This window comes from Sprattus sprattus (assembly GCF_963457725.1).
Source record: "Sprattus sprattus genome assembly, chromosome: 9".
NCBI lineage: Eukaryota > Metazoa > Chordata > Actinopteri > Clupeiformes > Clupeidae > Sprattus > Sprattus sprattus.
This window is the reverse complement of record NC_137928.1, coordinates 18,072,568-18,085,418: the sequence shown is the minus strand read 5'-3', so window position 1 is coordinate 18,085,418 and position 12,851 is coordinate 18,072,568. Positions and strand designations below refer to the sequence as shown.

The window sequence follows — 12,851 nt, the reverse complement described above, 5'->3', positions numbered from 1 at the left end:
CATTCTGTTTTAGACTTTAGACAACTTTGTGATGTGAAGAGTAGGTGTGCTGTGAAAATACCGCCACCACAGAGGCTCCTTTCCACTGCAGGGGCTCGTGGGATTTTCAAGTGTCTTGAATGTTTACAGAATCGCCCCACTGCTCAGTTCTTGTCTTTTGGATTTCCACCACAATGCAGGAACTACGGACCCACAAGTTGACATAGCCTAATCATTTTGCACTTGCACTTTCTCCAGCGCCGGCACCAACATTAGACTGTTAAACCAGAGATTTTAAAGATAATGTTAGGATTACCCCAAGCCTATACTAGCACCACTATGATTAACTAAAACCTATATTTCTGCTGACAATTTGCTTGTGTTCATTTATTCAAAGTAATCTGAACAAACTAATGGTAACCTCAACAAACTACCTCAACAATAATTTACTATATAACCTTGTGAAATAAATATTCTTGCTTGTTTTAAAAATGGTTGACCAAGTGTCAACCATCACTGAAAGCCCCACCCGGCTGTTTCAGAGCCGCTGAGAAGTGCTTCCCCCGGAGTAGGTACTCATTTCTTTTCCAAAAATGGCCTTGAAAGAGGTCCTACAGTTGAAACACACACAAAGGTTCCTGCAGTGGAAAACAGCCTATTAATAGCTATAGCTGTAGATATGTGAAACTGAGGTGAGGGTGGCATCAAGCATGTGGTTCATCGCATCTACATGAAACCAACATACATTCTTGTTTATCGGTTTGAATAGTTTCAGATCAGTGCTGTATACCTTAGAGCTAGACCATTGATCTTGGGTAGTTTTCACAAACATGGAATGGCCATATAGTCATAATGGTTGACCCACTTGAGTCATAACATTTCTGAGAAACATCACTGGTGAATCTAGGACAGCCATAATAGAGGAAATCTGTGGACAGGAGAAGGTTCAGCTGTTTGAAAGCTGCATGTAAGGCTAGCATGCTCAGTTAGCATTCTTTTTCAACCAAATTGGTCTCTCTGTTAATGTAATTATTTGTGTGGACTTCAGTCAAAGACCTTTCCTTTGACATTTTCGCTGTACATTGCAATTATTTGTTCAGATGGCTCTGATAGCGTGCCATTATTAAATGCATTCAGTAACATGTGATTACAGTAACAGAGCAGCCCAGTGAGATCAGATAGGATTGAGTCTCCTGAGACATGAGCATTGTATCTTAGATTGTGTGACTGTGGGTTGTCTGTGAGTTTGCACATGGGATCTTTCCTTGTGTCTGTGTGTGTGTAAAAGCTTCAGTCTGTGCGTGTGTGTATATGTATGTGTGCATGTGTGTGTCTTCCTCACTGCTTGCTTGTCTTTTTGTCTGCACTGCTCTGCACTGCACTGCTCTGCTCTGCTCCTTCCCCTCTGGCTGCATTGATACCTCCCTCGCAGACCTTGTCCCCTCGCTCTGACCCATAGGCTCTTGAGGCTCTAGCGTGGGAAATCAGGCTGAGAGGACGACTTCAACCACTCTGGGTCTACAGCTTCAGGATTCTGGCCAAAGGGGACATCACAGGGTCCCCAAAGATATAGGATCAACACTGAGAAGTTTTTTTGGCATATTTGCCATCTCTGAACACTTCAGAAGCCTGTATGTGAGGCCTCTGTTGGAAGCTGCCACTCATTTGTGTTTGCACAGACGTGTGTGTTTGCTTTTCGTGTGCGTGTGTGTATGTGTGTGTTTTTGAGTGTGTGTGTGTGCCTGTGTATGCATGTCAGTGTATGAGTGTAACTCTGCTCCAGTCCCCTGAGCGGCCTGGGGTCCGGTTGCACTCGCGACTGCTGCCACTCATACATGTTTCATAGGCAGCAAGGAGGACAGAGTCTCTCTTTGTCATTTAATCCATCCTGCCCGCCAGCCTGCTGGCCCCATGCATCTCTGTCACTCTCCACCTCAGAGGAGTAGAGGAGGAAGCAGACAGCCGACTGCAGCCTCAGCCCAGCTGAGAGGTCCCTGAAGCTCCACAGAGAACACAGAGAGGGTCCCCGAGTCAAGATAGCTAAGAAGCGAAGCTAAGAAGAAGCGACGGTAAAGCTAGACCACCAGTGGAGAGAGAGAGTGGGAGCAGGTACACCTCTGGCACTTACCTCAGCAGTGTTGTCTTAGACGGATCAGTGCCCCAGCCTGTGTGCGCTCTCTCTCTCTCTTTCTCTCTGTCTGTGTGTGCGGTGCGTGGAGCTTGACCAGCCTGTGTGCGTGTGTGCGCGGGAGGCAAGGCCGGACCATGACGGAGACGCTGCGGCCCCCGGCCCTCCAGGTGCAGGTCCCCCGGGAGGAGGAGGAGGAAGGTGGACGGGACGGTGGAAGCCTTTGTGGTGGTGTTGGACGGGGGAGTGCCTCCGCTGGGGACGGGGGTAGCGACGGCCTGGCCTGGTCCAGCTCCTCCACGCCCACGCTGCGGCGCCGGCGCTTCAAGATGCGCCGCATGAAGAAGGTCCCGAGTGAGCGGGGACGGGAGTGTGAGCATAGACCGCGGCTGGAGAAAAATGGCCTGCTGCGCCACGCCACCTCCAAGGACTACCTGCAGCTGCCGGCCATCGAGATCACGCCGTCCAGTGACGAGGATGCGCCCAACTGGTCCAACTGCTCCACGCCCAGCGCCTCGCCCCGACGCAAGCGCTTCCTGTTACGCAAGTGGCTCAAGAGAAAGGAGCACGTCAGCGAGAGCAGGTGGGTATGGGGGTCACCGTCACTGTGGCACCCCCCCTCTGTGTGGCACCCCTCATGTAACCCCCATGTAACCCCCCCCCCCCCATACACACAGCTTAATAACCCCTGCGTTTAGCAGATCTCTTCTCCTCTCTGATCCACCCCTTATATGTGCATTACATGCCAGCTCAACATGGTGCAGCATCCAGCTCTACAGTGTGTTTGATTTGGGTTTGGTCTTAGTGTTCATAGCCTATACATCGACTTCACTACTCTGTGCTCTTCCAGTGTGCTTTTTTCTTTAGTTGTACCAGGGAAAATATGCGTTGTTGGTTGGGGACTTTCCACAGTAGCCAAACCTTTCACTGCCACATGAAAGTACTCATACCCAACATCCTAGCCTAAGTATCATAACAACACGATGCACTACAACCATCATACCAGTACTTAACCATACTTAACAACCACAGCAATAAAGCTCCCTTTGTGAGCATTTTGCCGGAGGCTGTGAAGTGGGCACTTTCCTTTGTTAGTGTTTCGTTTAATTCAGCCCACGACACCTCCAGAAGGCTCAACAGTGGTGTCTGGCGTCCCAGACCCACCCCTCTCCATACTCACGATGGGTTAGGGCACATATCCGGGGACAACAACAGATACACCTTGAAAAGATTTAACATGCATATGTCAGTGTTTGGTTTTGGTGTTCAGAGCCTTAACACTAAACCACTAAATTGTGCTAACCACTGGTCAGTGATTGTGGCCATTTCATCTTTTTGCAGAGTAAAAAAAGCACTTGAATTTTAACAGTGCTCTAGTGGTCTCTAGTGAGGTGCATAGCTCAAGGCACTTTCTACAAAAAGGACTGAAACTTCGCTGTTGAGGTGGTATATTTTAATAGACTATGTCGCCCACAAATGTTAGCTGATAATGCAGACACTTATTAGTGATGCAGTGGGCAGTGCGGTGCTTAGTTTGTCTTAATCAGCAGTGACAGTATGGTGTGGCAGTCCCTTCGTATAACTTCCCTATAGGAGCATGAACATGCAACTCATCAGTTTAGTCTCGAGTATTGACATTTCATGGATGTCAGTGCAGCGTCAGGGTCCTGTGGCACAAATTACCTTTGCTTTTAAAACGGCAAAGCGTTGCATTTTTCCATTCAAGGTGGAGGTCTACATGCTGGTTCCTTTTTAACCAATAAGTCTCTGACCTTTTCAAAAAAACATCTGAAGTAGCAGATTTACGGCTAAGAGGAAGCTTAGAACGCAGTGGTGGAGTTCAGAGTCCTCTCATGGACCACTGCATATGACCGAGTCAGCACCTTGACCTGGAAACACAAGTCCAAGAGGGCGCTTGTATCCTCCACTTTTCTAAACACGCCGTGTTTTTTACAAAGGCTGTGACGGTGGGGGTGATCACAAGCAGAAGATGGATTCCTGCAAAGAAAGAGTGAAGATGGCTGGTCTGTGTGTCTCATGGAGAACCAATGATCGCATGCAGTAATATGATAATTCAACTCCACAATATTTTGTCTGCACACACAGGGTGCTAGTCACTATTAATGGACATCTTTCTGTTATAAAAGCCAGTGCATGATATTAATCTACCCATCAATTATTGATAAGGTAGCAAGCAGGACCTATTAATCAAGTAAGTCAGAAGATGGGGAAGGGTTGGGCTAGCAAGGGGGAGCTGCTGGCAAATACTGTGTCACAGACCACACACACACACACACCACTCAGCTGTGGCGCCACTGTTTGAGACCAGACTAGTACAGTGCGTGCCATCCTCTCACACACATTTGTGAGAGTAAAATGCCCCCTCTGAGGGTGTGTGTGCAGAGAGAGGACACTTTAGTGCCTCATTCATCTTGTCTGATTGGAATAAAAGCACCTTCATCCACTACTCTCAGCTCTCCTCCTCTTTTCTCCTCTCCTACTCTCTTCTCGTCTCTTTTTTTTCTTCCTTTGCCTTTCTTCCTTGCTCCTCTCTCTGCCTCTCTCTCTCTCTTTCTCCCTCTCCCTTGTCTCTTGTTGTTGCACTTTATGACTTATTTATTGTATTCATCCGCTGCATGTTTTTTTATACTACATTGGGGAGAGGAAAGGCTCACATAGAGAGAGCACTGCAGGGGAGGCTTAAAGGTATAACCCTGGAGAGTTTGTAGTGTATCAACGGGGCCATGCCTTTCACATTCATCGCTTGTCTATAGTAATATACAGGGCACTGTAGATGTGTGTATTATTACATTATGCTTCCTACAGTGCAGCATGAAGCTCTTGTCTCTGTTTCGCCATAACCACATAATACAGCCAACCCGTCATGATCTGATGTGTGTGGGTTGTGTGATTGTCTGCAATGGATCTAGCAGGATCCAGCGGTACGCTAAGCTCTTACTGTTGTGCTTCAGACCCAGCGTATCCAAATGAGTAGCTTAACGAGCGTGTTAATGAGTGACTCAGGGCTAGATTTGTTTACGTGGGCACCGTGTAGTAGCAGGGCTTGTTATGTGAAGAAAATGAGAAAGACCTGTAAGCCCTTCATAGTTTGATGCCCACTTTAATTGATTAGTCCATCAAAGCAGGGTGAAGGGGGCAAAGATTGACACTTGAGATTCTCAGACATGGACCAGGCTGACGATTGCGACGCAGGTCAAGGCATGAACATGGTGTGTGTCTAATGGTTAAACTGGTGTAGCCTGTCTGCTGTCGGGTTTTTTACGTCTGTTACGACTTTGTCTACCCTTGTGTACACTGGTGCTTCTCCGTGAAACCGCACGTCAAGGAGAAAGACGACCTGCAGGAGTGTTCCTTCGAGGGCAAAGGTGATTTCCTGGCATGACTTACAGACAGTGAGCTAGTTTTCATGTGTGTGTGTGTGTCTACTCACAGGCTCAGCCAGCACTGGTGATTGTAACCATGTTCTGCTTTGGTAACCCAGGCATGCTGTAGGGTATGACTGAAAACAAGGGCTCCACACCATCCCCCCAAAGGCTTTGGATTTAAAGGATTGGGATCTCTGTGATGTGGTGTGTCCTATTTTCTTAGCTTCTAATTAATAAGGAAAGTCAATAATGTGGTCTTTGATTCTTGTTATTTCAATTACAGATTAATCACATTTTGGATTGCGGTATTCTCTCCTGATAATTGCTTTGGATCAACAGCAATAATGGAATGTTCACGTTCTCTCTTTCTCTCTGTCTTTCTCTCTGTCTCTGTCTCTGTCTCTCTCTCTCTCTCTCTCTCTCTCTCTCTCTCTCTTTCTCTCCCTCTATATCTGTCTCTGTCTCTGTATCTATCCTTCCTTCTCTTTCAAGCTTGTTGTTATTGGGGGATTGATAACACAGAAAATAGCATCATTACGTAAATACATCTGATAATAGGACCTATTGATTTTTTGCTTTTCAAAACTGTGTCTAACTGTGTGTGTGTGTGTGTGTGCGTGGGTGTGTGTGTGTGTGTGTGTGTGTGTGTGTGTGTGTGTGTGTGTGTGTGTGTGTGTACTTATTTTTGTGTAGTGTTTGAAGCTGGCAGTCTGGTCCAGACTCTGTGCAGTCTGCCGGGTCCTGATAAGCGAAAGGCTGTGTGCTATTTTAAGGCAATAGCGCCCATGGTACGTGTATCTTTGTATCAGCACACTTAGACTCGGGTATGGTTAATATTTCAGTCAAGAACACTCTTCCCCTCAGATGTAACCAGCGGGAATGAAGTCATGGCTACACGATTTTCAGTGCGTGACTAATGCATGAGGACAGAGGCTTGAGAGAGTCATCAAAGCGCGCTGAGACACAAGACTTTGTCTGATGTCATTCTTGGATCTGCCTCGGCCTCTTTAAAAATGTGAATCTGCCCCTAATTGGAGTGATGCTCTGAACGCGGCCTCTGTGACTGGGGAGCGGGGGTGGACTCGAGCTGCTTGATGTGAATCTGTCCGAATGTACAATGAGTTCTATAGCATCGCTTATGATGATATTACGCAATGCAATGTGATATGTTGTCAAGACATGATGTGATTTGAAGTCATCATGACTTATCGTATGGGCTAAGAGGCAGAGCTGTGTTTAGTGTCCATGTCTCTATGCACATGTTTTTAGCTCAGTGCTCAGATACCCTGGTGCTGGAGGAAGAGGCTCCTGAGGTGGGCCGCATAGGAATTGTGTGGGGAAAACCAGAGAGAGAGTGTGTGTGTGTGTGTGTGTGTGTGTGTGTGTGTGTGTGTGTGTGTGTGTGTGTGTGTGTGTGTGTGCGTGCGTGCGTGCGTGCGTGCGTGCGTGCGTACGTGCGTGCGCGTGTGTGTGTGTGTGTGTGTGTGTGTGTGTTTGTGTGCCTGTTTGTATACAAACAAGTGCATTTTCATATTATTTAAGATTATGTCTGCAGTCTGAAACTACTTATCTATATGTTTACAGAAGTAGACAGGCTCCTGATGTGGCCTTCTGCCACACCCCACCCAACACTGTTGTCCCAGAGCAACATATGTTATGTGATCTATGTATAATATCTATAATGTCAAACAACATTGATTGTTACCATGGAAACGTGGCATGGAGTTTGCAGATCGCTTTAATGATTCAGCATTGGTCGGTAGCTTATGAATTCTACACGTTTAATGTAAAATATATTAAATCAACTCCAAACTATATCTGACCTAAGCTAAGTTTTCACTAGACAGTGCATTTATTCAGCAAGAATATACGGGTTGAAAACGACCCCCCCCCCATGGCTATTCCCATGTCAGTAAGAAGCATTGCATGTGAAACACATTTTGACTCAGGTCTACACACTTTCAGATGCTGTGGTTAGTGGTAAGTGTGGGTTAAGCAAAATGTCAAGAGCCTGTTAGCAGCATGCCAAAAAAATAATACACAAGGCATAGCTTTCAGAATTATCGCAGAAAGTGTCTGCCGCTGTGTTTCTTATAGACTTCAACTTACTCACTTCTTCTTACACATTAATGTCCCTCTCACACAGCTTGACCCTTTTCACTGGCTTTTTGAGCTCTCAGTTGAACATGTTCAGCAGGCTTTCTAATGTTCTCTTTATCAGTCTAATCTCAGACTATACAGGTTCCCTTGACCTTTTCAGATCGAGTCATACTCTATTCCAGCCAATAAAGCGCATTGTTTCAGGAACATGGAAAGGAGGGGGTGTATTAGATTTGGCTGTTGAGCTCAAATGTCAACAGTCTTTTGACAGGATCGAGGACTGACTGCACTTTTAAAAGTGGCAGTTATGTTTAGAGAAGTGAACAGAAATATTCTATACTGAAGTGTGAAGATGAACATTCTGGGTACACTGTGCTCGTGTACCTGGCGGGGAGGAAGAGGCAGCAGCTGTTGTGATGCTCCCACTTTCCTCCCACGCGTGGCATGTTATTGTGCCTATGAGGCTAGGGTAGGTGCTGCTTATGAATTTTGGAAACAATATTGTTTTTGTCTGAATACTCAGATGTTTTGTGAGCAGCCTTGAAGTTATGTAGTTTAATCCACCTGTTGTACTTTATTGCTGGCTCTCATGCCATGGATGTGGCGTCATGCATATTTGGGATTCTCTCATAGCCACAGACTTGAGTAAGACCCGATGCTCGTATCAGAGCCACACTCCTCTACCCCCGATAAGCTTCACTCCAGAACCGTGTCTTTAAAAAAAAAAAAATAACACAAAGTGTCTCTCTGCAAATAGTTTTATAGTTGTATTCATCCCTTTGCTTGTGTCAGTGAGATAGCATCAAAAGCTAGTATTAACAGCAGACACATCGCTTACCATATACTCCTCGAATTGTTTATCTAGGTCTGTGTCAGTATGAGAGCCAGAATATTACTACTGAGGGTTTTCAAGCTATTAGCCCAAGAGGCTAAGGAGCAGGTGTAGAGCTGTGCTTAATATATCCTATGCTGCCCTCTGGTGGGTGAGTTTTGTGGCACATTTTGAGGTTTGTGTAGAGTCACTACATGTGGCTTATATCTAGAAACTTTCCATGCCCTCATGTAAACAATTATTTATATAATATATTATGCGAGCTACTTAAAGGGTTTAAACTGTTTGTTAAGATCTATCTCTGGTTTATCATGCAAGTCATTGCCTGATGACTGACAGGTGTCCGTCTCTTCCAGCAGCCAGCAGAGCAGTCAGCAAAGTAGCCATGACGACGACTCCACACGCTTCCTGACTCCATTCATCCGGGAGGAGAGGTAAATACTTTTTTTGTTTATCTAACGTCTCAGGGTCTCCTGAGGAAACATGCCGGGCGTGCAGAAATGCGTGGCAGCACTCAAAGTCAACTATACTCACATGTGTTTTTTTGAGATAAGGTGTAAAAAAACAACTCTGAGTTGGTTAAGTCACGTTTCCGAGCGCAGTTTTCCCCAGGAGTGGGCTGTGATTTCTTTACCTGTAGTTAACCTTCACTCTTGGGCACAGTAAGAGAGACTTTGGCTGTTCAAGCTTTGGGATGTTTGTGCACACTTAAATCGGTTGTGGAACTTCAGAAAACAGACATGAGAGGACTGCATGCCTTACATCTGTTCAGCACTCTCATTCACAGGTCCAATTGCAGTGCTGACAAGTTCAGGTAAGTGTGTCTTGTTTTATTTACTTACATGACAAGAACAACGCGCCTCAGCTGAGGTACTCCTGTTTGGGCTGTGTCCTCAAAATAACCGAAAGCATTGAGATGAGGGAGATGGCATCCTTTTTATTCTCTCCCTGTCTGTGCGAATGTGAGCGATCCACAGCTTTGCCCAGTATCTGAATGCATCGCTGTACGTTTGAAAAGTCAAGCCGTGAATACAGTTGCAAAGCTGCAGAATGCCGTCGTTTGCATTTTCCAGGACAAACAACATCGCTCACAATGCAGGGCCACAAACAGGGCTTTTGTTTGGGTGGGGGGGTTGGTGTGGGAGGCTCATGGGGTGCACGTGTGTGTGCGTGTGAGTGTGTGTGTGTGTGCGTGTGTGTGTGTGTGTGTGTGTGTGTGTGTGTGTGTGTGTGTGTGTGTGTGTGTGTGTGTGTGTGTGTGTGTGTGTGTGACCGCCAGTGTGAGGCCTGTCTCTCTTGGCAAACCTGGCCTGAGGTAGCTGTCTGTGGCACAACAAACACTGACTCCACAGCTGTTGAGGTGAGACCCGCCTTGTCGAGCCTCTAAAATTCCCTCCGGGTCTCTGTGGACAGCAGGTAAGTTTGGGTTTTCAAGTGACAGGTGCTTGTACATGAATATCTTTGCCTGAGCTGAGGTGATGTGTGGTCTTTCACTCAAGTAGAAGCTCTAGTGTGCAGGTGAAATGGTTGAGCTATTGAATCTATCGGCGTAGTATTTTTTTTGTCCCAACAGTATTACACATTGGATCATACCATACTTTGGTTTGGCCTTGGATAGAGAATTATGAATGGTGCTGTCATTCTGTCATCTAGTGATTTAAAGGACATTTATTGAAAGATGATGGTTTGCGTTGTGATCTCATTGTGTACTACCACTTTGTCAGAGTTTAATATTGTTATTTTTTTAATTACTGCAATGTCACCAAAAACATCAATAAATACACTTGGAAGAATTTTTAAGTTTTGTTATTTATGAGAAATGAATGCATGTATTAAATGCATATTAAGTGTTTAATATGCCCTTGCTTTATTTCTCAGCTAAAAGCTCAGCTTTATTTAGCTTCTTTATAAAACTGGTTGTGATATTGATGAAGACATCCGTTTCTCTGCTGTTAAATGATTCCATATCTCACATGCTTGCTTTGAATCTTTTCTATTTGAGGGTTTCTATTTGTTTGTACAACCTGTGAGAGAGTGATGATTTCATGTGATCATGGCCTGGCTTGTCCTGAGTGGCTCAGACGAGACTGACCACCGTCTCCTGACCACCATCATCACAACATGTGATTGGGCTAGCCCACTGACCGCCATCAGAGCCCACCACATTGTGTCAGAGCATTGTGTTCACCAGCCTCTCTCAGTGAAGGCTGTGATAATAACCAACAATGGCCACTTAGCCATTGAAAGAGTATGAGGCCGCAGCCGATTGTTGTTTTTTTCTATAGTAGATTTAGGTGAATCTAAAGGACATGGCCTTTATGGGTGCAGGAAAGAAAGCATCTAATTGCCCTTAACAAAGAACACTTGACTATTCATTTACATTTTTGACAGGTGTGCTGTTTTCATTTCTGATTGGTGTTTTTCTTAGGCTGTGGCAATGTAGGATCACATGCATCTGATAGGTGCGTAGGTGATCTCACAGAACACTGGAATATCGGCTGTCTTCATTATTCGTTTCTTAGAATTGTATGCAGTCGTATGGAAAACTTTTAGTTTTTATAACTAAAACTCTAGCTCTGCAGAAAATAGATGATTTATAACCTTTCCCTTTCAGGTATTACATTACCAATGCACCATGTTGTATTTATTGCAGTGTAGGTAAACACAGCAGTCACGACGCCTGCAATATCACAAGGCTGCAGAAACAGCCCGCCCACACATTCCAGATGGCCAGCACCTGTATGCACAAGGGAACATGATGCTAGTCCGGGGGGTTCAGCATCGGGCTTGTTGTTGTTTGCCGTTTCTCATTTGTTTTCTTTTTGTTTTTGGCCATGAAACATTTTCTCTGTTTTGAGCCGTGCTGAGCTACACTTATGTGCCCGAGCCATGAAAGCAGTGGAGAGTGTTTGCGGCTCCATGCATTATTGAGTCCGATAACGCGCAGGTCCGTGCAAGGGGCCTTCCATCGGACGCCACGCCACACTGTGTCGTGCCATGACTGTACCGCCTATCAGAGCCTTGGCTCACAATGCCGAGCCTGCAGCCCGCCCCAGCACCAGGGGCCTGTGCTGTGAATAATGCATAACATAGAGTCGTGCAGAGGAACAAAGACCCGGAGAAATGGGCATCAGTGGGAGTGAATGTTTAAGGGAAGTGTTCGATGGATTCTTACTTTGAGCTTTTTGGTTCGGAGAAAACTGTTGGCACATTTGCAGAGGAAATAGATGTACTTTGCAAAGACAAACCTCTCAGTGTGAATTATGAATGTTATTTGCCACGTTAGTAAGCTTTTTGATGGGTATTAATTTCATAGGATCCCATGACAAATGGACATTCTCCCAGTATCTGCCGTGACCGTTATCCAACCCAACGGGACGTTGGCATCCCAGGCATTTTGAGAATTCGAGAGGCATGTTGGGGGATTAAAGGTAAAATGAGCTATCTGGCGCAAGCTTACATAGCCCTGGCTCAGAATGACTTCCTGTTTGTGTGAATATCAAAGGTTTCGAAATACAGGCGCGCCGCCACAACCACTCACTAGGCTGTTGCCTTCCTTCCCGTGATCGATGCTCTCAGTTTTCCCCAGACTCAGCAGTGAGGACGTCTCACCGCACCGGGCCTGTCTTAGCTCCCGAGTACAGACCCAACGTATGGGCTCCTCATCATTGATTCCTACTCTGCCTTTCTGGAGAGTGAGTGTGTCTTGTATGTCTTTTCTGGGCGAGTCAGCAGAACATGACCCAACTCTGATCCTGAATCAGTGTTGGCCTGAGGCTCCGGCCGAGGGAAGCGCAAGAAAGGAAATGATTTAGCGAAAGTTGATAAAAGTGCTGCATCCACTATTATGTAGTTCCTCTGGGCTTCCAAGAGGCGACGGCAGGAGTTGAGTAGGGTTGATTGACTTTTTCCCTCGCTGCTTCATAGGGGACCTGGTGTCCTATTGTTGTTGACGCTTTCATCCACGCAACTCGCCTCCGTCGTAGTAACCCCTTATCATCAATAAAACACATCTGTTTATGACCCTTTTGGTCTTCCATTCACTGCAGCAGTTATATGTCTCACATATGTCTATAAAACATGAAGGGGGGGGGGGGGGGGGGGGTTCTTTCTGAGAAAAACAGAACAGTATTTTTCGACTGAAAAAAACCCTACGATACTGACTATTTCTTGAGAAGTGTGACATCATAACACTGTGGATGTGAGTTTAGGGGGACACGTCCTGAAATTCAAACTCACTACCTAGAAGCTGCAGAGGATTGTTTTGCATCAGCAATAGAACAGAACAAAGTACCTACAACTACCAAATATGAACACGAACAGCGTAGTTTATATTATAAAATGTAGCAGACACTTTTATTGAGAACTTCATTGGAGAATTGTGGATAGAGTGGAGATGCGTTTCTAAAGAAACCTGTATGGTTTT

The 12,851-nt window shown here is 45.7% G+C and overlaps 1 protein-coding gene across 1 annotated transcript in view; it reads left to right on the top strand.

Moving 5' to 3' along the window:
* Nucleotides 1–2,244: 2,244 nt before the first annotated feature.
* Nucleotides 2,245–12,851, top strand: part of gramd1bb (GRAM domain containing 1Bb) — a gene marked incomplete at its 5' end in the record, with an annotated part of 69,253 nt that continues 58,646 nt past the window's right edge. The window contains 3 exons of the mRNA XM_080844832.1: nucleotides 2,245–2,690; nucleotides 8,782–8,859; nucleotides 9,213–9,239. Of these exons, the coding sequence (XP_080700958.1) occupies nucleotides 2,245–2,690; nucleotides 8,782–8,859; nucleotides 9,213–9,239 (551 nt within the window). The remainder of the gene's footprint in view (nucleotides 2,691–8,781; nucleotides 8,860–9,212; nucleotides 9,240–12,851) is intronic.